The sequence below is a fragment of the Neomonachus schauinslandi genome, chromosome 8 (assembly GCF_002201575.2).
Source record: "Neomonachus schauinslandi chromosome 8, ASM220157v2, whole genome shotgun sequence".
Classification (NCBI taxonomy): Eukaryota; Metazoa; Chordata; class Mammalia; order Carnivora; family Phocidae; genus Neomonachus; species Neomonachus schauinslandi.
The window spans coordinates 28,040,151-28,066,553 of record NC_058410.1 but is presented as its reverse complement, the minus strand read 5'-3'; the positions used below and the strand labels follow the sequence as shown (position 1 = coordinate 28,066,553).

Here is a 26,403-nt window from a genome sequence, read left to right as displayed (position 1 = left end):
TATAAATGAGGCATCATTTTACTGGGACCTCTTAGAAACTTCTAAGAATGAGTCATTTGAAAACAACAGAGAATATACCAACACACACTTTTTGCAATTAGTTTTTCAAATACATAGAGATTCCTATTATGTATATTTCTAATCTTTGCAGGAAAAGTCTAGGTCAATCATCCATTCTTCCTAGATCTATATTTCTCAATTTCTAAATTGAGTGCTTAATTCTTCTGTTTTAATTCTTATTTCTAAATCACAAAAGCATGAAGAGTCTAAAAGCCATTGTTAAAAATTATGTAAATCATTTTTGGTGTACTTTATTCTGTAAATCAAATATATATGGCTTCTGCTGTGTGCCTGTGGTCCATGGAATAACAGGTTTAATGGATCAAAGACAGTTCAGGAGCCATCACTACAGACAAATCACCAGGCGCAGAGTGAAGAAGAATACAATGAAACACAGGAGATTTAAAAGGCTACATGGAATCAGAGAGTTGAAGAATGTGGTATGATGGAAAGAATACTAAACGGGGAGCCAAGAATGCTTGGCTCTAGCTCTAGTCTCGTATATCTCAGATAAACACCCAACTGCAGCTGTCTCAGTGGCTTGAGCGAGAGGCTGAGTTGGCTTCTAATACCCCCCCCCGAGTGATTCCCCCAAATCCAACCATGAGTCAGAAGTGTGAACAGGAACAGATTATTGCCACATCCCCTGCTACTGATAGACTCATGCAAATGATACAATCAGCAAACAGGAACTCATCCAAGATGCTATATTCAAGTATTTCAAATCCTGAGGCATTTGCTAAAAGAGCTACTTCAGTATTTTCTGATTCATAACCAAACTGACAGACATTTTGATAAATAGAGACACCTTTTATGAAACGCCTCATGCATGATTTATAGGTGAAACTGCTCTGCACCATTCCTCTGAATTGTTCCTAGGAAGCCCACCAGCATAGGCTAGAAACTGGCTGTTTGTTGTTCATGAGACCAAATAAAAGTATATTATTTTTGTCAAGTATTGTCATCTTGCCAGGTTATCCTCCAGCTCTCATTATTATGTGGCAGGAGCTCATGTTCAAGTTCACATACGACTGTACATGTCTGTTGTCGGCTCAAATCAGCAACACTATTAGAGGGAAGCATTTCACCTGGCCAAGGGTAAGGTAACTATGCTCCTCAAATCACCTACCCTTAGGAGAAAATTGTTATGATTTCTTTATTTTTAGATGATGAACTAGAGTGATTGGATGTTTTTTTTTTATGATGTAAATAAAATTCAATGGTCTTTTAGAAAATACGTGTTTAAGTCTACCACTTGGTTTTTCTTGTATTCTAAAATAGAATTGATGAGAGAATTTAAGTTGTACTAATATCTGAGTAGAAATTACAACTGATTAAAATATAGTGAACTTTAAAAATTGGACAATTCAAGTAAAATCTTAACACATTATGCAATGTTTCTATGTATCAGATAGTATTTTGAAGAGCTCTATCTGCCAGTTGTGTTTAATTATCTCCCACAGAGCAAGTGCCAAAAAAAAAAATAGGTTTAGTTATGTATTCATACCTGCTCTCTTTATTCCACAATCATATGACATATAATATCTTATATAAAGAGATTTACAGAGCTAGATAATGAAGACACAGGCCAATCTGTACATTAGCCTAAGGAAAACAAGAGTATTGACTCTAAAATCCATACCTTATATAGCTTAATTCCAAAGTTTTAAAAAATTACTTTAAAATAATCTTTAGAATTGCAATCACCCATGAAACCACTACAACTTAGTGGCTAAAAGTGTGAACTTTGACATCCCACTTAATCCACTCATTTATTCAGCAGATTTATATCAAGTGCCTACCGTGGGCCAGACACTTAGAATATAGCAGTGGAGTAAACAGAAATCCTGGGCTCATGGAGCCTGCATTTTTTGCAATGGGAAACAGACATTAAAGTATAGCATAATAAATCAGTAAATTATATAGTATGTTAGAAAGTGATGTGTCAATGACACACACACACACACACACACACACACACACAAAGGTAGGGAAGTGGGATCAAGAGTGCCCAGGGAGGTCTGCCCCGTCAATAGGACAGTCATGGTAGGCTCGCTGAGATGACATCTAAGATAAAACTTGAAAGGAGAGGGATTTAGCCACATAGATAGCTGGGAGAATAGTGTTATTAGCAAAAGGAAGAGCATGTGCAAAGGCCTTGTGGCATGGTACAATGAAGGAAATGCAGGACGGCCAGTGTTTCTGGCACATAGGGAGCAACGGGTAAGAGCAGGAAATGAGGTCTAAAAGGTAATGGACTCCGTATCAGGTCAGAGCCTTGTCCACCATATTAGGACTTCGGCATTTGTTTGCTCTGAAAGAAACAGAAAGCCACTGAAGTCTCTGAGTAACAGGGCTTGATTTATGTTTTAAAAGGATCACTCTGGCTGCAGTGTTAAGAGTAGACAGTAGTAGGAGGCAAGAGCCCAAGCAAGGAGAACAGGCTTTGGAGGTGATGTAGTTGAGAGCGGAGGGTGGCAGAAGTGGAGGCAGTGAGGAGTGGTCCAATTTTGGACACCTTCTGAAGGTAGAGTCGGTAGGTTTCCTTGTGGATTGGGTTGGGGTGTGAGAAAAGAGAGGCACCAAGGATCCCTCTAAGTTTTGGGTGGCCATCAACTGAGAGGGAGAAGAGTGTGGGTGGAACAGGTTTGGGGAGAAGATAATTAGTTCCATTTGGCATGTTAGGTCTAGTTTGAATCGTAGCCCTATTACTTACTAGCACTATGACCTCGGGCAAGTTATTCAACCTCTTTGAACCTTAATTTTGCATTGTAAATTGGGATACTGATTCCAAAGAATTAGAGCTGATATATGAATTTCAGTGAAATATGTAAAGCACTTAACACAGTCAGGTAGATAGTAAGCACTCTATAAATGGCGGGTGATGCTGCCCTCCCTCTCACCAAATCACCAAACAGATCAATGTCTTTCCAGGCAGTTCATCAGAAGTTGACTGAGCACCTGTGAGGCCTATGGCCATGAGCGGGTCAAGGTGTGCCCCTCCAAGTCCTCTTGATCAGCCCTGGAGACCAACCAGGCACATCAGTGACATGGGTCACTCAGGTGAGGCCAGTGTGAGAAATGCAAACAAAGGGCTCTGGGAGGACTGCTTTACTACAACTCCTTTGGGGATTAAAAAAAAAACCATGTCTTTAAGATTAGCAGAAGACATTAAATTAACACCTTGCCCCAAATAAAATGTCTGAAAGTAGGGATTCTCCCATCAGAAGTTACCGAGTCTTGGCAGCATCTAAAATGTCTCTTGCCAAATTGAGAGAGTATGAGGAAAGAAATGGAAAGACATTTAAAGTTACTTGTAGGTTGGAATTAATTTTGTTCAAAAAAATACAATTTAAATGTGTTTAATGCTGTGCCCTGAAAGACCCACTGCTGTGAGTGTAGGAACCGGGTCAGAGGTGTTATTGACTGAATGTTCTGAGGAGAAGATTTACAGAATTTCTCTCTCTCCTTTTCCCCTTCCAGGCTACCAGAACAGATACATGAGCAAGGTGGAGAGGAAGATGGACTAGAGTAAGAAGGTCAAAGCAAAGAGCAAAGGGTAGATTAAAAATCCAAGTTCTATCATTTACAAGCTGTTGTGACCTCTAGCTGTGATCTCTCTTCTATCTCCTCATCTGCAAAATTGAGGTACCACCACCTACCTCACAGAATTCAGAAATGGGGGGATATCTGGCCATTTTGCTTTATTTTAGACTACAGATTATTCATTACCTTTAAATTACTCTTTCTCTGATGATAATAACAAGGACTTAGCACTTCATGAGAATCAGCAGAGTTGAGCGGTAAGAATTTCTAGTGGAGACCAGAGTCAAAGTTCCAGATGCCCTCCTGTAACTGTGGGGCAGTCATTCATCTCTCTGAGCCTTGGTTTCCTCTTTTTTTGGCAATCACTTTGTCTCCACTCCCCCAGGACTTTGCTCAGAGGTAGCTTGGTGGCTGGATTGCCTAATTTCTCAGGCAAGCTCTCTCCCCACCCCAATTCTGAATTGGTGAGTCACTTCCTCTTTCTGAATTGAAATTCTATGGGTTATTTATATTGTGAGTAGGAAATAGGCCACAGGGAGTAAACAGATTAGGAACTCATAGTTCAAATGGGAAGTGATTAAGGTATGAGTAAGAATCACAGAGATGTTGGGCTAAAAAAATGTTAAAAAAAAAAAAAATCTTGTCAGGTTTGTAGTGGTTATAGCCAACCAGGAGAGAAGTAATGACATGAAGGGGAAAACAACAAATTGAGAGTTAAAAAAAAAAATTCAGTGGCGTTAAGCAGGAGACTGAGCAAATCATAGAATACAAGATGAGAAAAGAGCCAGATCAAATTCTACACATTTTTCAATGAGCATCAAAATATACTCACATTAATGTCTGTGAGAACCCAGACTGACTTTATCTCTCACACTAGGCTCTAACGCAGCAATTATTTCTTTAATTACATAAGATCTGTATCATCACTGCAAAAACATACCAGTAAAAGTTTCAGTACATGGGTTTATGCCAGCGAGCCTCTTTGATGTCCCGAAGTCCGAGATCTTGAGAACACCACTATAGGTATTAATCAACACGTTGTCGCCCTAGAGAACAAAAGACTTGAATCAAAAATGCTCTTTCTTCCATTACTGTTTGTGGGTTGGCTCGTAAGTCCAATAGGAAAAGGTGTCCTTAGAGCAAACAAGGACTCAATCTGTGCTCTTCATTAATAGTTAACCTCGAGAGTGAATTCTTGACACCATTTCTGTTTACATATTATCACTTCACAACCTGCTACTCACACAAGGTCGTAACAGGTGCCTGGTTAGAGCTTGCCGTGGTTTGCAAACTGTAGGGGCTATCTGTGTGTGATAACTAAGATATTCATGACTTCCTAGTCATTTTACTTTATTTTCTGCTGTTGTGCTTCTTTTCCTGGAATATTTAGGGATATGGCAAATCAACGAGATCTGGGTTGATTTGGGGATAGTAATAGTAACCTCCTTTCCATAGTCCCACCTTTGTCAGAAATTTGCTAGTTCAGAATTTTCTCTTTTTAAAGGGAATCAAATAGGTTATTTAATTTTAGTTCTAAGAGCGAGTATGTGATACTCGTCAGAAGAGGGAATCTTTTTTTTTTTTTCTCCCTCCTAGTCATTCAACCATTGATGTAGTAGATATTTACTGGGCAAGGATACAAATATTGAGCAGCCTGTGAACGCCTCAGGAGCAGGGACCCTATCCTGTCCAATTTTGTCCTGCGGTGCCGCCTCCGCAGAGCACCTAAAACAGTGTCAGGTGTGCAGTGGAAGCTCAATCTTTGTTGGCTGAACATGGTTGAGAGGTTTACTCGTTGAGGAGAAGAGATAAGGCATGAATATCAATAACTGACTCCGAGCAGAGGAGGCTTATATTTCTGCTATCTCTAAGCTTTATTTATTCACGATTCTAAATTAATCCCCGTAACACAGTATGACTTTTGCAAAGAAAACAGTTACCTACCAAGGAACTTGCAAACATGAATCCTAGTGCATCCTACCTTTATATCCCGGTGGACTATCTGATTGTCATGGAGGTATTTTAATCCTTCAAGTATCTGCTTTGTATAAAAGCCAATTGTTTGCTCATTGTCCTTCAATGGGCCCCATTTGGAACGAAGGAGAGCAGAAAGACTTCCTGTAAAGTAGGGAGAATCGGTGGGTAAAATCTTATCAAATTAGTTCTTCCAAGCATGTTAATAGCGGTACATTAATTTAAGCTAACATTTCTTGGTTATTCCTGGTGGCCCAGGAAGTAGAGTACTAGACGCTTGGGCTCTCATATGCTCTGAAGATGCTCATTATCAAATAGTCAAAATAAGGCCACTCAGTCCCTAACTTTAATCCAAGTCACAATGATTGATACTAAAATGGTTCAACATACTTTTGTCTCCTAATAAACTGCAAGCTGATGTCACATGTCTAATTTTAAAAAAATGTTTATTGAGGTATAATTGACAAACATTATATTAGTTTCAGGTGTACCACATAATGATGCAATATTTATATACACTGCAACATGATCACCACAATAAGTCTAATTAACACCTGTCACCACACATAGTTACAAGAACATTCTTTTCTTGTGATGAGAATGTTTAATTTTTACTCTCTTAGCAACTTTCAAATACACAATACAATAGTGTTAACTCTAGTCACCATGCTGTACGTCACATCCCCAGGACTTATATATTTTATAACTGGAAGTTCGTACCTTTTGACCCTCTTCCCCCATTTTGCCCACCCCTACCCCCTGCTTCTGGCAACCACCTATTTGTTCTCTGTTATTCATGAGCTTGGTTTTTTTGTTTGTTTGTTTGTTTTATTCTACATGTAAGTGAGATCATACAGTATTTGTCTTTCCCTGTAAAACTTATTTCACTTAGCATAATGCCCTCACAGTCCATCTGTGTTGTTGAAAATGGCAAGATTTCACTCTTTTTTATGAATGAATAATATTCCATTGTGTATATAAAACACATCATCTTTATCTATTCATCCAGTGTGGACCCTTAGGTTGTTTCCATATCTTGGCTATTGTAAATAATGCTGCAATGAGCACAATCAAATTTATATTTTAACTTAGACAAAGTAAGACCTGTAAACTAGTAAATCCCATTCAACTATGCTCCTCTTCAAGCCCCTAAAAATTTATACTTTTTAAAGAAAGAAAAACATCTCTTACCTCCTGGGACCTGCTCCATGAAGATTTTGATGAAACCATTCTCACTGAAAGAGCCCAGATACTGGACAATATTTTTGTGCTTCAGATGTTTATGCAATGCTATTTCTTCATGTAGGGGCTGGGAGTATCTAAAAGACATGCAAATGTTGATGAGCCAATTGTGCAGCCAGATTTTAGTGTATAAATGTAAGCAATACAAATTGAAAACATCAGCTAAATATATGTCCACACGTAAAGTAAAATATGACTATCTAAAGTGCTTATTTAACATAAATTCTGTGAAGTTGAAGCAGTGGTAGGTAGGGTCTGAGGGGTAATGTGTCAGGCATTGATCTGAGCCTATTGTATATATTAACTCATTTCTCACAACAACCCCAGGAGAAGGTACTTTTAAGATGCCCATTTTACAGATGAGGAAATTGATTCACCAAGAGGATAACTAACCTGTCCAAGATCTTAAAGCTAGTAAGTGACAGAGCTAAGATATTAGTCCAGGAAAACTGAACGCACCCACATATCTCATGGTCTATATTAACACGACTTTCTATTCCACTGGCCTCATAACATAACTCTACTATTCCAGGAGACTCTTTCCCTGGAAGATAAAAATTACAAATCATTTTCATTTTCATTCCAGAACTTACTAAAAGGCCGGGCAACTCTTCTGTAGGAAACATAAAACCATTTATATCCTAAGTCTCCTTGAGCTCCTGACTAATCCTCATTTTACTGGGTCCATCAGTTCTAATATATCATGATTTTTTTTTTTTATCCCATCCTACCCATGCCTCCATGCTGAAAGACCAGGATCAAACCATCTGGTTTCTTTCAAAATTACATACTTGAAGTATGTTGCTTTATCAGATTATACAGTGAAAGTGTTTTATATTTCTGGAACAGACAAAACAACCCTCTTGATGATTATTTGAAGTACTATACAGCTTCTAGACTCTTAGCAACCTTGAATATTAATATTATATTATATACTTATATTAATATGAGTATTTTATAACTAACCATGGTAGGGTGTTGGAGACCCAAAGCTATTCTCTAATTTTTTTTCTGTTGTACAGTGGAGGTTACAGGTGTGAAAGGCACTAACCACTAGACCACAAACTACAAACCTGATGCCTCATGATTTGTTTTGGTGTTACGTGCAAGAAATACTTAGATCTTACGATGGCAAATCCATGTAAACAGAATGGATTTTTTTGAATGCCAGTGACAAATACTAGAACTGGTTAGTATTGAATAATGCTATTTTCATGAAGCTTTTCAGGATAAGCTACAAAGCTAAAGCAATTAGGAGGTTACAAAAATCCAAATTCATTTAATTTAAACAAACTTTTATAATCTTTGAAATATTACTCAGAATGCTTCCTACAACAGCAAAAAATTAACTTGTATTTTAGATCTTTTACTCATTTTATTTTTCTTTAGAACTGCTCTAGGAACTATAAAGGTAGGTATTAACCTGAATCCCTTAACAGGATATCAGTTAGAGACAGCTCCATTTTGGTAACTGAGACAACATGAGAAATATGGGTATATGGTGTTACCAATAAGATACTTAGGTTATGATTCTCAGGACATTTGCAAGTTACTTCTTCTATGGTGTTTAATACACTTTATTAACATTAGTTAATAAGATTGCTCTCGATATGCATGAGATAAATTAGTAGCAAATATTGGGTCTATTCTACAGATTTAGGGCATTAAAATGACTAAATAATCCGAAGCAAATGATTAATTCAGTTTATGATGAGCCAAAGGGCTCCCACCTCCTGACCCTCTATTGCAAATCAATTATGGATGTTTAAATATAAGATTCTGGAAAAGGAAATACGCCACTCCCCTGCCCCCTCCATTATGTAACCAGATGATAGCTTAAAAGTTACAGTAATAGTCTGGATTCAACCTAGCTAAGAATAAGAACTCTTTTCCAATATGAAATTGATTAGTAACACTCAGAAATTCTCACTAAGTGAAAGGGTAAGTGCCAAGCACTGAATAAGCATGAAATTCTAATTTGTTCAAGTCAATAAGCAATGCTTATCTATGGGAATTACAAGAAAATCTTATTTCTTCTCTATTAGCTGTGACAGTGGAAAGAAGAAATGGTATAGATAATCAGAGTTACTAATATATATTTAGCTTTGAAAAATTATTAATCCATATGTGTTTCCAGAGCACCCTCTCTGAGTCAAATTCCCACTACGTCCATCCACACCAGTGGTTCCCAGTCTTGGCTGGACATCTCATCTCTTGAAAGGATTTTTTAAAAACAATGCCTATGAAAAAAAAAAATGCCTACGACCCACTCTAGAATTTCGGGGGGTAGGCCTGAGCATCAGTATTTTTTAAAGTGCCCCAGTTGGCCCTAATATGTGGCGGGGTAGAGAATAACTGATCTATATAAATAGTTCAGGTGCATGCAGAACGTTAGAGAAGGAAGCCAACCTGAGATGAACAACGAGTTGGGACAAATTAGGAATCCACCCCCACTTCTCTCCTACAACTACTCCGATTCTCTAACGAAGTGTTTTTAAAGTGTGAAGGAAAACACAGAAGCAACTGTTTTTGTTGCTATGATCCTTCATTCCAGATGGCCATGTGTGGTGGATGCTGGATCATGCATTATTCACATGCATCCTATTATCTTAGCAATTGTCCTTTCTAACTGCTATCTTTTTTACATGCACCCTGAAAACCTCTCCAGGGCATACAGATGAAAACCACTTCGTGTGTCGACTCTCATGATAACATAAGAGACTTTGCTTTTATAGGTAATAAGGAGATGCCCGGCACCAGGTGTTCAAGAGAAGCACCTGTCATGTGAGTGTTTTCAAACAACCCACATTCTGCCAAATGCATTGCTACAGAACAGGACCTTTGTTGGTGTGCTCTGTGTATGCCCACTGGCAGCTGAATAAACTTAAGTTACAAAGGGGGTTCTGAAAGTGGTTTGCTTCCAACTACCTACTTAAATTCATCTGCTGGTGGGAGGGGAGGGATGTTGCTAAAGATCGGTGGGTTGGCTACAGTAATTGGATAGTGCTAAGCCCTTTAAATTTTATATTGTTTCAGAATCTACGTATGTGTTACTTAAGAACCTATAGGAATATTTAACAAAAATTTTCATATGACAAATTGATATATATTACCCTGGGTATTGCATTAATAATTTCTTCATCATCTCATGAGAGTATTATTCATAACTATGTCTCACCGGCTAACCAAGAGGAAACTCTGCAACAGTATCACAGAAAATAAAATGAAAACCATCCGTGGGGCAGAGAGCAATAGCTGTTTGCCCACCTCACATCTGTCCTTCCCTCTTTGTAGGATTTTGTTTCAGGAAACAAAGGGCCAGCTAAAAAGCTACTGAGTCCCTAGACTCCCTTGGGGTTCAGGGTGGTCACTTTCTCGGTGAATGGAACAGAGGGGAAAGTATGCTGGACGTTTCTGGGAAAGTTTGTTGTCTTTTTTCTTCTTCCTACCTCAAATGCAGATATGGAGGCTGGAGGCAAAGCGGCCTCTGGGGAAAGTCACACACTAAGGATGGAAAGGCAAAAAGAGCTGGGACCTGGGACACTGGGAGGATGTGGTTTTCAGCATGGGGGAGGTAAGGAAGGCCTGTCTACTGGATTAAAGTCTGAATTGAGAACTGACAGAAATGAGGCAAACCTGTTGAGTTCTCTGGAATGAGCCCCTGTGTGCCTTGGGTCGGTGTGGCTGCCGGGGAGGATGTGGGGCCACAGAGGGAGGCAGAGGTCTGTGCTAAGGGCTCGGCGTTTCGTGCTGGTTACAATAAGGTTCCCTGAAGGGTTTCAAACAGCAGTGACATGATGTGATTTCCCTTCAGAGAGATCTCTGTGGCTTCTCTGAGGAAGGCTGAGGTAGGGGGAGAGGAAAGAGTGAAGGCAGAGACTAGTTACCAGGTGGTTACAATAAGGAGCCCACGTGAGAGACGTGAAAGTTTAGATTGGACGTGCAGCCGTGGCGATGGGCAAGAATGGGGAGATTGCGAACGTGTTACAGAAGTCGAGACAACAGTATGACTTACTGATGCAGGAGACATCGAGTGAGAGAGAGGAATCTAAAGGAATCCTAAGATTTGGCCTGAGCAGCTGATGAATGAGATAACCTTCATTGAGGCAGGGAATACATCTGGGGGTAAAAATCCACAGTTCCGTTTTGGCCACGTTAACCTGGAAACTTACAAGTGGAGACGTTGGGTGGACAGATGACCCAGAGAGCTCAGGGGAGTATCCTTTCTGAAGAAAGCTGACCGTGTAACCCTGTCACCATGGCCAAAGACAAGTGGACCTGAGGGGACATGATCGCACGACCCTGAGATCATGACCTGAGCCGAGATTGAGAACCAGATGCTTAACCGAGTCATCCACACACCCCAGTCTTGGAAGTTCCTATGGACATATCCTCAAGCTCAGAGAGGGGGCCGTGTCCAGCCCATCAAAAGCATTCTTCATTTGTTAGTGATTATGACCTCTAGCACTTCTTTTGGTTCTGACTTAGGATTTCCATCTCTGTTTGCATTCCCTCTATTTTTGTACACCGTCTACTTTACCCATTAGAGCCTTTAGCATATTAAACTTGTTTTAAATTCCTGGTCTGATCATTCCAACATCCCTGCCATATCGGAGTCTGGTTCTGATGCTTGCTTCAAACTGTGTTTTTGTCTTTTGGTATGCTTTGTAATTTTTGCTGAAAGTCGGGCATGATGTATTAGGTAAAAGGAATCCCAGGAGGGGAAGCATTCTATAATCTTATGCTTATGTCTCAGTCTCTTCGAGGGCCTGTGCCCCTGGCCTGGGAGCCTCACAAATGCTTTGCAGTCTCCCTCCTCCCACAGCTGGGGCAGGATGGCTACAGTGGGCAGGAGTTGGGTATTTCCTTCCCCCCAGCTGGTTAGGCTCTGATAACACTCTCATAGGTTAGGCCCTGGTAAAAATAGTCTCTCTGAGGTCAGGCCTTGTCAGGAAGAACAGAACTGTGGCATATTTCAAAATGGTTTTTCTCCCCTTTCCCCCTACCGGAAGCATGGGGGGATTTTTCTCCAATATCACTGTGTGGGTCTGGTAGGGCTTCTGGAGGCAAAATGCACAAAAGTGCTCCCCCGCTCCCCATGACTCTCCCTCCAAATTTGGGCAGTGGCTTGGCCTGTGACTTCCACTTCTCCAGTGGATCCGAGAATTCTTAGTTTGGTCAGCTTTCCACTTGTTAAGATGGAGGAATGACTTCCAAGCTCCCTGGGTATGAAACAGGACACTGGAACCTGTGGGGTTCAAACCATTTCTGATCCTGCTTACTCCCCATCTATCTGTCTAATACATCAACCATTCTCTGACACAACTGAGCCCAACACGCAAAGACCATTGTCTTTCCTATTCTTTAGAAGTCCTGTCCTTGTCACCTCCGAGAGGCCGCCCTTCCCCACCAGAGGGTTGTGCTTGAATCACTGATTCACGCAGCAGCTAAACCTCAGAGGGGGCTGATTAAGACACTGGAGTTTTCAGACAGAGTTTCATTAGTTAGAATATCACCAAAACATTGTCTAAAATGCCATAAACAACCCAAAGTACCTTGAAAACAGCTTTTATTAGCCACAATTACTGTACCTGCTATCTCTCTCTGGGATTTCCTTTATAGCGATTCTGACCTGGTTGCTCAGGTCTCGACCTGCGTAGACGATCCCGTAAGTGCCTTTCCCTAAAACGACTCTGTCACCATTCTCATCATATTCGTAGTCATACTACAAAAAGGAAAATGGGGGAACAGAAGATTAAAATGTGAATTGCATTCTACATTTCAAACATCAACTTTTTCCATGAGTACCTTCCCTTATTTTATCAAATTGCTTTAACAAGCGAAACAACATGATGAAGCTCTAAGCAGCAGCTTCAAGAGCCAAAAACTGGACACTCTCAACATAAAGCAGATAGTATGTTCATGTTTTCACAATTGCTACGAACACAGTAGGGACCATGTATTTAAATCCAGGAAAGTGCTTCTTCAAAAGCCCACTTGGATTTTTTTATCCACTAAATCCTATTTTTCATAGATCCAGGAGATGAGTATGATTAGCAATAATGTATATCACTATCTATTACATCTAATTGATCTTTCTTTTGTTTCTCAGCTTTTGATACTGTGCAATTATTTCACACTCTGCCAAGAGAATAAAGCCACTGAAAAAAAAGGCTTTGGGTAAGAAGGAAGTTTTTGTGGTCTTCTGCATTGACAATGATAAAATAAGGATTATTTTTCCTTTACTCCCAATTCCCCAAGATCAAAATACATTTTGAAAATGAAAAATAGTTTTGTTAATCCATTCTACTGTTTTTTTTTTTGTTTCTATATCATTTATTTCTGCTCTAATCTTTATTATTTCCCTTCTTCTGCTGGCGTTAGGCTTTATTTGCTGTGCCTGTTCTAGCTCCTTTCAGTGTAAGGTTAAGTTGTATATTTAAGACTTTTCTTGCTCCTTGAGGTAGGCCTGTATGTCAATATACTTCCTTCTTAGAACAAAACTGGAGGCATCACAATTCCGGACTTCAAGCTCTATTACAAAGCTGTTATTATCAAGACAGTATGGTACTGGCACAAAAACAGACACACAGATCAGTGGAACAGAATAGAGAGCCCAGAAATAGACCCACAACTCTATGGTCAACTAATCTGCGACAGGGCAGGAAAGAATGTCCAATGGGAAAAAGTCTCTTCAACAAACGGTGTTGGGAAAACTGGATAGTCACATGTGTGTACACCATATACAAAAATAAATTCAAAATGAATAAAAGACATAAATGTGAAAGAGGAAACCATCAAAATCCTAGAGGAGAACACAGGCAGAAACCTCTGGGACCTCGGCTGCAGCAACTTCTTACGAGACACGTCACCAGAGGCAAGGGAAACAAAAGCAAAAATGAACTACTGGGACTTCCTTAAGATAAAAAGCTTCTTCTGCACAGCGAAGGAAACAATCAACAAAACGAAAAGGCAGCCTACAGAAGAGGAGAAGATAGTTGCAAATGACATATCTGATAAAGGGTTAGTATCCAAAATATAAAAAGAACTTAAAAAATTCAACACCCACAAAACCCCACAAATAATCTAGTTAAGAAGTGGGCAGAAGACATGAATAGACACTTTTCCAAAGATGACATCCAGATGAATAACAGACGCATGAAAAGATGCTCAACATCACTCAGCATCAGGGAAATCCAAATCAAAACCACAATGAGATACCACCTCACACCTGTCAGAATGGCTAAAATTAACAACGTAAGAAACAACAGGTGTTGGCAAGGATGCGGAGAAAGGGGAACCCTATTTGCACAGCAAATAAAGCTCGGCAGGGAGTCTGCTTCTCCCTCTGACCCTCCTCCCTCTCATGCTCTCTGTCTCTCATTGTCTCTCTCGCAAATAAATAAAATCTTAAAAAAAAAAAAATTGAAAAAAAAATAGAACTACCCTCTGATCCAGCAATTGCACCACTAGGTATTTACCCAAAGGATACAAAAATACAGATTCAAAGGGGCACATGCACCCTGAAGTTTATAGCAGCATTATCAACAATAGCCAAACCATGGAGAGAGCCCAAGTGTCCATCGACTGATGAATGGATAAAGAAGATGAGGTATATAATATATAATGAAATGTTACTCAGCCATCAAAAAAAAAATGAAGTCTTGCTTGCCATTTGCAATGACATGGATGGAGCTAGAGTGTATTATGCTAAGTGAAACATGTCAGTCAGTGAAAGACAAATACCATACGATCTTACTCTTATGTGGAGTTAAAAAAAAAACAACAGATAAACATATGGGAAGGGGGAAAAAAGGAAAAGAGAGAGAGGAACAAACCATAAGAGACTCTTAACAATAGAAAACAAACTGAGGGTTGATGAAAGGAGGTGGGTGGGGGATGGGCTAGATGGGTGATGGGTATTAAAGACCGCACTTGTGATGAGCACTGGGTGTTCTATTTAAGGGATGAACCACTGAATTCTACTCCTGAAACCAATATTGCACTGTATATTAACTAAAATTTAAATTAAAAAAATGAAAAATAGGAAAATTTCATCTTTAATGTAAAAGGAAATATCTACAGCCCTAAATCTCAAGCTGTCAAGCGTCTCAGTCACATATGGAAAACCCATCAAAATAAAAGGAGTTTAGAGAGTATTTGGTAGAGACCTCCTGAGACGTGGAGGAGTCATCCAAAAAGGCCCATTTTTGGTGTCACAACGAAACTACCAAATGTAGGGCCACTGAAAGGTCAAGACATGTCTTTGCAGAAACCCAGTGTAGCTGGATTCAACTCACAGAAGGGTTTGAATTAGCCATTAAAAAAATTTATTTTTAACCTTTATAAGCCAGCAAAATTTTTTGTTTCTTTTTTGTTGTTGTTTTTGTAATTTTGTCTGTTTCTTTTTCTTTTTTTTATTTAAGTATAATTACCACACAATGTTACATTAGTTTCAGGTATACAATATAATGACTCAATATTTCTATACATTTCTCAGTGCTCATCAGGATAAGTGTACTCTTAACCTCCTTTACCTATTTCGCCCATCCCCTCACCCACATCCCCTCTAGCAACCATCAGTTTGTTCTCTCTGTATTGAAGAATCTGGGTTTTTTTTGTTCATCTCTTTCTCTTTGTTTGCTTTGTTTCTTAAATTCCACAAATGAGTGAGATCATATGGGTATTTGTCTTTCTCTGACTGACTTATTTCATTTAGCATAATACACTCTAGCTCCATCCATGTTGATACAAATGGCCTGGATTGCTATAATATTCCCTCCTAGAATAGCTTTTGCTGCATCCCCAAGATTTTGGACTGTTGTATTTTCATTTTCATTTGTCTCCATGCATTTTTTATTTTTCTCTTTGATTTCTTGATTGACCCACTCATTGTTCAGTGGCATGTTATTTAGCCTCCATGTATTTGTGTTCTTTCCAGATTTTTTTCATGTGATTGATTTCTAGTTTCACACCATTGTGGTCAGAAAAGATGCATGATATGATTTCAATCTTTCTGAATTTATTGAGACTTGTTTTGTGGCCTAATGTGATCTATTCTGGAGAATGTTCTATGTGCACTTCAAAAAAATATGTATTGTGCTTTTTTGGGATGGAATGTTCTAAATATATGTTAGGTCCATTTGGTCCAATGTCTCATGCAAAGGCACTGTTTCCTTGTTGATTTTCTGTTGAGATGGTCTATCCATTGATGTAAGTGGGGTGTTAAAGTTCCCTACTATTATTATTATTTTTTTTAAAGATTTTTATTTATTTATTTGACAGAGAGAGAGATAGCGAGAAGAGGAACACAAGCAGGGGGAGTGGGAGAGGGAGAAGCAGGCTTCCTGCCGAGCAGGGAGCCCGATGTGGGACTCGATCCCAGGACCCTGGGATCATGACCTGAGCCGAAGGCAGACGCTTAATGACTGAGCCACCCAGGTGCCCAGTTCCCTACTATTATTATATTACTGTCAATTTCTTCCTTATGTCTGTTAATAGTTGCTTTATGTATTAGGTGCTCTATTGCATAAATATTTGCAATTTTATATCCTCTTGTTGGATGGCTCCCTTTATCAACATGTAGTGTCCTTTTTTGTCTTTTGTTAGTCTTTGTTTTAGTCTATTTTGTTTCATATACATACCGCTATCCCAGCTTTCCTTTTGCTTCAATTTGCATGGTAAATGTTCTTCTATCTCCTCATTTTCAATCTGCAGGTATCTTTAGGTCTGAAGTGAGTCTCTGGTAGGCAGCACATAGATGGGTCTTGCTTTTTTATACAGTCACCCTATATCTTTTAACTGGAGCATGTAGTCCATTTACATTCAAAGTAATTACTGAGGTATATAATTACTGCCATTTTATTACTTGTTTTATGGTTGTTTTTGTAGTTCTCTGTTCTTTCTCCTTTTGCTCTCTTCTCCTGTCGTTTGATGGCTTTCTTTAATGATATGCTTGGATTCCTTTCTCTTTATTGTTTGTGTATCTATTCTAGGTTTTTGATTTGTGGTTGCCATTAGATTCATATATAACATCTTATGCACATAGCAGTCTATATTACCCAAGAAAATAGGAAGTGGGCTCTGGTACTGGCAATATGTGGACTTGGTATTTGGAAGACTTCCTGCTAAAAACATCCACATAAAATAAAATAGACACACTTTTTTTTTAGAGGGATATATATATAGAGAGAGAGCACGCGAGTGGCAGGGGAAGGGCACAGGGAGAGGAGAGAGAATCTTAAGCAGGCTCCACACTCAGTGCAGAGCCTGATGCAGGGCTCAATCTCATGACCCTGAGATCATGACCTGAGCTGAAATCAAGAGTCTGACACTTGACCAACTGAGCCACCCAGGCACCCCAAAATAGACACATTTTTAAATGCCTACCAGGGCTTACAAAAAAGTAAAGAAGACTGCCAGGAGCTAGAAATAAAGAGAAAGAGGACCACTTGAGAGGTAATCATAATCGATGTCCCTGCAGCCCAAGGGGTGGGGATGAGGGCTGGGCTTTCAGTCTCATTAATTTTGGGCAGAGGTTGGCAAATGCTTTCTCTAAGAGGCCAGATATTGAATACTTTCAGATTTGTGGGCCATATGATCTCTGTGGCAACTACTGAACTCTGCCACTGTAGCATGAAAATAGCTCAGTCAATATATAAACAGGTAGGCATGGTTGTGTTCCAGTAAAACTTCTTTACTGGAGGAATAGGGTAGTGGCAGGCTGTATTTGGCCTTTGGGCTATAGTCTGTCAACCCTTTATCTGGTACTTTTGTCTTAATGCCCATGAAGGGATAGGAAATGGGGCCTTGTGCTTATGCCAGGTGAAGAGCTGGGCCCTTGAAATCAGGGTCTTTGAAGGACTATAACTTGATAAAAGGGCAAATTAGAATAGAGTTAGCCCACTGCACTGGGAAACAAAAATAGAGCTCATCTGTCTTAAACTGAGCTCTGGGTGGACAAAAAGAATACTTTCTGAATACTCTGAATACTTTCAACCATAGGCTGATCCTCATGATTTAGTTCAAATTTACACTTATCATGATACCTACAATTGATCTTGAGCCTGGGACATCCCTGGAGTGCTAGCAGAAACAAAGCAACATTTTAAAGGGAGACTCCCTTAAGACGGACTATGCAGGATTCTGACTCATAATACATCATTGAAATTGAGCTCACAACCCTAAATTTTAAAACATATAAGGAAATAATTCACCACCAGGGAGTTAGCAGATTTGATAAATATCAATCTCCCTAAACTTCATACAGTAAAAGAAACAAAAACTTTAGAATAAGTACATTTAACATAAAGATATAAAATAAGAAATCAATAAGCAGGAGAAAAGGGTAAGACATTCTAAAAAAGGCCAGGCAGATGTGAGACAGAATCAAACACAACTTCTGGAAACTGAGCCCTAAGTAGGAAAAATAAAAAATAAATGCACACGCAGACACGGTATAGGGAAATTACAAAATGAAAAGCAAACAGAAGATCAAAAAGGAAGCAGACATAAAAAGGACAAATTAACTACAAAGGTAGTAATCAGATCACTCTGCAAACTCTCCAGGGTACACACATTTGACTTGAGGGACCACTGCCAAGGAGGATGAGGAAAATTTGGTTTTGTCTTTACCAGCTTCAGTTTATTTGTTTCCAACAGGTTTCTAAGCACTGATAGAAAGCAATTAGTTGTATTCTCCTGGGGAAAACTATGCCCAATACCAAGCCAGGACTGGGTGAGCACTGACCTCCCTATCAGGGACCCTTCTCTGGCTAAGGACAGACACCACGCTCTGGAAGGGACGCATCTTACTTTCCCATTGGCAACACTGTAGCCCATGTACATAAAAGAATACTCCTGTTCCGGATGTCTAATGTAAGGCCAAAGACTGTCCTAGTCCAGAGCAGAACGTCTGGCATGTTTTCAGGGTGAAGGAATAGTGAGCAGGAATCGTTCAGCAACTTACTCAGACTGGAAGGTAACACGGGGCTCCAGCAAAGAGGCAGTCAAACTAGTCAAAAAATTCCACCAAAAAGAGCCTAAGACTCCACACCCAATTCCCGTGGCCCAGACTCCCATCGTGCTGTGCCACACATGTAGCAAATCTACCAGCCAGGACCAGCCCAGCAGGAGGCAGGGCAGGGACCATCACCAAAGGAGCTCATCTCTGCCAAGATGCCCTATCAAGGGCATACACACCTACACACTGAACCTAGTACTACTACCATCTTACATTATCATGATGCTTTATAATTTAAAAGAAAAAAATCAACTGTCCATAACCTATCTCATTTGATGGTCATAATAAGCCTGTCATAGTAGGGAAGGTCTATGATTAGCTTCAATTTACAAATGATCAGAAATATCTTTTCCAGTGAAACAATTAGAGCTGTGGTTTATACCCAGCTCATGAGTCCTGATTTAGTGTTCTTACCACTACCAATGTTGTAGGGATAGTCTTACTTCTGTTTCCAAACACCGTTAGGATAAAGGTATTCCAGTGTGTCATCAATATTCATGGAACATTCATTCTCTTATTCAAACAGATATCTGGGAGATATCTGGTGGCCGTCGTAGACTCCATTCTCTCCTTTTCCTTACTCCCCAAATCCAACTGATTGCCAAATGCTATCAGGTGTATCTGCTTTTGCCTTGAATCAGGCCTTCCTTGCTTTTCTTCTGTACTAATTCTACAGACTCTTAACTGCCTTTCCTTGTCCCCTCCTCTCTTGTTGCCAGTTCCCTGATCCGCTCTCCTTAAGATGGCAGTGAATTTTCCAAAGTCCAAACTTCCAAAGTGAGCTCTCCATGTCTGTACCACTGCCTCTGCTTTATTAAACGGTTTCTCATTACTTTCCGAGTCAAAGCCAAACTCCTTAGCATGGCGTAAATGCCCCTCAGCTTCTCTGTGCTGCCTCTGTGTCCAGCCTTCTCTCTCCTCAATCTCCTCCAAAATCTCTCAGTGAGGTTCCCGAGATCTTTGTGCCTTTCCATATGCTGTGTCTTCTACCTCGGTAATTCTGTCTCGTCTTTCAAAACCAAGCTCCAGGAAGCTTTCCTGAACTGTCTACCTGACCATCGAGAGCTGGGTTACTTTCTGGTCTGATGTGCTCCCAAGGCTTTCTGCCCTTACTCATGCTTTGGTAACTCTTCCTTCTCTTGCTCAGTCTGCATCCCCATCTGGACTCTGAACTTTGTGAGAGCTACAATTTATCTTTAATTGCTCTACCCCTAGTATTGGCAATATCTGGTTTGTAGATGCTCAGTAATTATTTACTTAACTGATTAATCAGGATATAGAAAATTTGATGAGAACCACTTTTTTTTTTTTTAAATAAACCGGGTGCAAAACAAAACATTGAAAGTCAGCATCAGTTTATTTTTGGTTGAAACGGAGTTTTGCTGCAGGCATATTTATATAGTACAGTGAAGAATATATAAACCTCAATGAGGCTGCCCCAGTTTTAGTTCACCTCTGGAATCCAAAGCATCAAAAGACTTTTCTTTTTTAAAAGATTGTTTATTAGATATGGCAGACGATTCCTGTTGAACAAAGCGGTCACAGTAAAAATCAAAACGGACTTTTAATAAGACCAAAGGGATTGAAAACCATTCCAGGTGGTAATTGCTGCTTAGTTTTCTTCTTTCTATTCTTAACCATACAGAGAGATACAAATTGGAAAGGCAGGTTTGAGGAGACTGGCCTGGTCAATAAGCCAAAAAAAAAAGTAGAACGGAGCTGGGCTACAGGCCAAGGGAAGATAAGGTGTGTTAAACTAGAAACATAGAAAACGTTAGGGGTGGAGGAAAGAGTGTATTAAAAAATTGATGATTCGGGGCGCCTGGGTGGCTCAGTCGTTGGGCGTCTGCCTTCGGCTCAGGTCATGATCCCAGGGTCCTGGGATTGAGCCCCGCATCGGGCTCCGTGTTCAGCGGGAAGCCTGCTTCTCCCTCTCCCACTCCCCCTGCTTTTGTTCCCTCTCTCGCTGTGTCTCTCTCTGTCAAATAAGTCAATAAAATCTTTAAAAAAAAAAAAATTGAAGATTACACTGCTTATATACTCTGCATTCTATTTCTATGGCAATAGGTTAGTGAATTAGGTTGTTGCTAAGGGAAACAACTGCATTTTGAAGCAATGATGAGAATACTTCTAGAATCATCCCTCTATTGTGGCCTGCCCAGAACAATCTAAGTCTGTACTGGAAAGGGAATCAGCGTAGGAAGACAATATTGACAAGGCCAAACAACAAAGTGGTGATTCACTTAGTTCCCGTGCTGTCAAGGGACCTGGGGTAAAACAGCCACCTTCCAAAGGCCATGCACTTCCCTCTGGGGGTTAATTACATTAGGTGAATGGTCACCTCAAAGACCCACATGGTAGCTTCGTTAATTTTAGGTCTGTATTGCCTTCTTAATATGTAAATGTCAAAAACATTAATAATGATTAATAACATTAACAAAATGCTAAAAATGCTTAGGTTCAAATATCCAGTTTGATAGATCTCTTCTCCCTCGGGCCTTTATTCAAATATCACCTTCTCAATGAGCCTTCCCTGGCTTATTGGTCTAAACTTGCATGCTCTGTTACAGTGTAACTTTCTGAACCCTTCCCTGCTTCATTTTTCTCCTTAACACTGATCATTATCAAACATGCTATGTATTTTACTGATTTATGTTGTTTATTGTTGGTGTTTTGCTAGAATGTAAGCTCACTGAGGGCAGATTTTTCTCAATTTTTTCTCTGTTGTATCCCCAGCACCTAGAATAATGACAATCACATAGTGTGTGACTAAATATTCATTGAGTGAATTGAATTTATACCCGTCAATGTGGTATAAAGATGAGTTTAAGCTGAAAACATCTGAATCAACAGCAGCTGCATTAAAAAACCTTACCTAAACCTCTTTTGCTGGCTTAAACAAAGCCTCCTGAAAATACAGCTGCCAAAATCCCATCTCTGGGAGGCTTAGGACCACTCGTACCTGAATGAGAAATTACATAAACAAAACCTTGCCAAAAAGTTTTTGCCTTCCACTTTTTTCTCATTTGTTTCCCACCATGTGCTTTTCCTTAAAGTCCTAAGAAGGGCTTTTCTTAGTAGGATAAACAAACTTAACTCTAGCTGATCAGAAGCCAGTTTAAGTGCTCCCATATACCTGAATAAACCTTGTCTTTTCTCTTGTTAATCTGTCTTTTGTCAGTTAATTTGCAGGTCCCCAATCACTGAACCTAAGTTGATAGAAGAAAAAGTTTTTTTTTTTCCCCTCTCAACAGAATGAAAGAATGAGTAACAAATTGGTACTCATATCATACAACTATAAGTGATATATGTTCTCAGTGTAGTAAATGTGGGTGTTGAGCTTCAGATATCTGCAAAAACAGAAATGGGATGTTAAAGACAAACAAACCAATGGGCTGATGATTCCAAATTGATTTAAATGAATCTAAACCATAATTCACTATTAATGTTTGTGAAGCAAATCATCAGAAAAGGGAATGGTAAGGTATTTCATCATTCTGCAGATGTTTACATCAAAGGAAAATGTTCCTTTTATCTTGCTTGTCTCTACTTCACCCCACAAGGGGTCAACGTTCTCTTTATGCACACTGGAAAGTAGGTATAGACAGGTTCACGGGGCTAGATGGTATGATTGCTTCAAGTTTAAGTCAGTCATATGCTCATTTTGGTGAAACAGTGAGGTACAAATGAATATATGGGGCGCCTGGGTGGCTCAGTCGTTAAGCGTCTGCCTTCAGCTCAGGTCATGATCCCAGGGTCCTGGGATCAAGTCCCACATCGGGTTCCCTTCTTGGCGGGAAGCCTGCTCTCCCTCTCCCACTCCCGGGGCTTGTGTTCCTGCTCTTGCTATCTCTGTCTCTGTCAAATAAATAAATAAAATCTTTAAAAAAAAAACCCAACAAATGAATATATGAGAAAGAGGGATAGAGAGGAAAAAGGAGGGCAGGGTGGGGAGGGAACTTTCCAACATTTTAATTTTGCTGTGGGCCTAGCTTCCCAGAGGCTTCAGGAATAATTGACACATGCATTGAAACAACTTTAATTCTATCCCCAGCTGAGGTGATGTTCAGAAAGCAACTATTCTGCATATAAATCTTAATCGCCATGTAAAGATGGTCTCTAAAGAATCCTTCTTGTTTACATTATCAGAAATGGGAAGTAGAGGAATTATTTTTTTGTGTGTCATTCACGGGCTGACGGTCAAGTCTAGTTTGTGGTAATGAAATGAGAGAATTCATTTTAATCAAATATTTGGAACACCAATAAAATAATTTCAAATTAAGAATGTTGAAAATATCCAGGAAATGTAATCATGAACTTATCCTAAGTGAGGTGAAAATGTAAGTTCAGGCAATTTAGTGACTCATATTGTAAAGGCGCACTGGCTACAAAGGGAGATTCGGTGAGAGGGAGAGCGAAGATGGATGTCATCATGTTCGCAGCCCAGAACATCATCGCAATCCCCGTTCATTACTGTTGTGCCCACGAACACCCCCCCACACCCCCCCAACACCCAAATGTCAGCAAGGTCACTACTTGGCGTTTAATGGCAAACTACCCAAAACACTTGAAATAAGTATGCTTGAATTCCCTGTATATGCTACACAGTTCACTGGGAATGCTGTAGAAGCCATTCTATGTCCAAGATTTTAAATTATTCTGAGCGCATGCAAAAGACAGAGTGTATGAGTGTTTTTCTAACATGAAAAGAATAGTATCCCTGCACTTACTCGAGAAGGGTGAGTTAGGAGCACTTTGATGAATCAGCAATACTGTGTAAGCTGGTTTTTGTGAGGTCAGCACAGCAACTAAAACCCTTGGGCTATTCCTACGGACCGGAGCATTCCCCTCCTTATTTGGTTGGCTGATTGTTCTCAGTACTTGAAGAAGGACTGTCTGACCAGGAAGAGCCCCGCACACAGCCACCCCACTTATTACTGTATCCAGATCAAAGGATCTTGATTCTGTATCTTCTTGGGAGCTCTTTAAAAAGTGATCTACCTACCTTTTTTTTTTTTTTTACATTATAGGAAACTGAGTCTTAGAAAAATCAGCTGGCAAAATTCATCACAAATTCTAAGGCAATTGGACCTGTGTTATGCTATGCATATGGTTAAAGTGGTTCCCGGAGTAGAGTCTAAACTGTTGATTTAATCAATTAAGAAGACCACGTTGTCTCATATGGAGACCACAGCCTGGCTGTGCTATGTGTATTTTTGGTACGATGGATTTAGTTCCGCAAAGAAGGGTATAAAATAAAGGATAGCTCTCACTGGTTAAAAAAAGCCAGCATTTTATGACATTGCAGAGGAACTTTATGGATTTTCCAGTCCACCCACTTCATCATTTTATATTTACTAATAAAACTGTTTCACTTTCATTGTCTTTGCTACCCTTTACCTTGGTCGTTGCTGTGTATCAAGTGACTAAATTTAAACCAAATAAAAACAGAGATAATGAGGTCTAGTCAAGGAGCACTGATGTCGGAGCCAAGAGATCTAATTCCTAACAAAATCACTTGAATAAGAAAATACAAAATTGTAAAATATAAAATATATACAAATAAGTATTGTCTATTACTCCCATAGACAACAAGTTAATGCATGGGGAAACTTTTTTTTTTTTTTTCAAATCAGATCCTATCATCTTTTTATAACTTTAATGAAAGAGCCTTAGGCTTACCTAGGAACATCAAAGCTATACAACTGCTAGATAATTATAGAACTTCACTCTGGACAGAGTCAACACTTGGTTATTCTATTGAAATTTTCCTTCAATTGCTACCTTATGACTTCAATATTTTTATAAAAGTTCTAGTATGTGGGATGACATTAATAAATGAGTGTACCAGTCAGGCTGGTGCTCTAGCTTCTTCAATTTCACTTTAGCACTAGGAATGACATTTTCAGTATTGCTTGGATTTTGAATGTTGTCCCAAGTCCAACACTGGGCAGGGCTTGGAGAAAAAGCTGGCCTACTGTCACGCCTGGAGGACGGTCAACTTTCTGAAGATGCTCACGTCCCGGCGGTCAGCCCTCTTGGGACACTCCAGCACCAGTCCTTGCAGTGATGGAAGGTTCTTTATCCCAGAGGAACCATGACAGAGAAAATGGACATGATCTAGGAATAGATGTCTGCAGTGTCGTGTGTCCATGAGGTAGAAGTCAGAGGACTGGGGTTGCGAGGAACAGTATTTCAGGTGACTATTACCTCCTCTCTGTATTCCATTAATCTTCCATTGGTCCAGGTCCTCTGTGTAGCATACAAAGGAGGGCCATGGCCATAGTGCCATTCAGAATTTTCACCGAATTCTGCTTGTTTGAATTGCACATATCTCAGAGGAACGTAAAAAATTCCAGGGCACTGTGGCCCGTGCATGGAGGGTAATCAACATCCTCACAGATAACAAAGCACAGTTACTCACTGTCAGGTAAGCAAAATACCAAAACTCAGTGTTTCCAAATAAGAGTTCTCCAATGTTTGCTTTTTAGCTTTTTTTTTTTTTAAGATTTATTTATTTTAGAGAGAGACAGAGAGAGCGCCTACCTCTGTGAGCAGGGGGAGGGGCAGAGGGAGAGGGAGACAAGCAGACTCCCTGCTCAGCGCGGAGTGGGACATGGGGCTCCATTCCAGGACCCTGAGATCATGACCTGAGCTAAAATCAAGGGTTGGCTGCTTAACTGACTGAGCAACCCAGGTTCCCCTTTTCAGCTCTTTTTTAACAAGGAATTCCAGAAGTTGCCTTCAGCATTAAGGGAAAGCTCACAGACCACCACTTAAACATGTCCTCCCCGCCACGCATACCCCAGTAAGACTTTAAATAGTTCATTTTTTTAAAAAACCACAAAGAAGGGGCGCCTGGGTGGCTTAGTCGGTTAAGTGTCTGCCTTCGGCTCAGGTCATGATCTCAGGGTCCTGGGATGGAGCCCTGTGTCGGGCTCCCTGCTCAGCAGAGAGTCTGCTTCTCCCTCTGTCTCTCCCCCTGCTTGTGCTCTCTCTTAAATAAATAAATAAAATCTTAAAAAAAAAAAAAGCCACAGAGAAACTCTGTAAAATGAACATGCAACCAGAGTCATTACCTCCAGGGAGTCACTTTCACAATCTCCTTCCTCCGTGCCTCTCCCCTTCTCTTCAGTGATGGTGTTCACCATTTCAAAAAACCTACAATGAGAGTTGGTATGTGGTCACTCATAATACATCTGATATTAAATATAAGCAAGTACGTTCCAACATGACTTCCGAGCAAAAAATGGAAGCTAAGAGACTTTCTAAAATCAGGCAATAAACAAACTATCAGTATCAGCAGGAAAAATATGATTTTTCAGAAAGAAAAACACAGGCTGGTAGGATTGTCCAACCTAATGCCTCACTTCAAATAACAGTAATGTGATATGTTATAGAATCAGAATGATGAAGCTAGACAATGTCATAGAAATGTGAAGACTGTGGACTTGGATGTCAGGCCAAGATTGCTAGTATTTGTGTGATTTTGGGCAAGCTCCTCCACCTCTCTGAGCCTCACCCCTTCATTACAAAAATAGGGACTATAGAAGTATCTA

The 26,403-nt window shown here is 39.9% G+C and overlaps 1 protein-coding gene across 1 annotated transcript in view; it reads right to left on the bottom strand.

Moving 5' to 3' along the window:
• MAP3K5 (mitogen-activated protein kinase kinase kinase 5) overlaps positions 1-26,403 on the bottom strand; it is a 189,932-nt gene that overhangs the window by 38,146 nt on the left and 125,383 nt on the right. The window contains exons 14-18 of the mRNA XM_021693127.2: positions 25,924-26,005; positions 12,414-12,547; positions 6,772-6,899; positions 5,588-5,724; positions 4,547-4,652 (exon numbers count right to left, since the gene is read on the bottom strand). Coding sequence (XP_021548802.1) covers positions 4,547-4,652; positions 5,588-5,724; positions 6,772-6,899; positions 12,414-12,547; positions 25,924-26,005 — 587 coding nt within the window. The remainder of the gene's footprint in view (positions 1-4,546; positions 4,653-5,587; positions 5,725-6,771; positions 6,900-12,413; positions 12,548-25,923; positions 26,006-26,403) is intronic.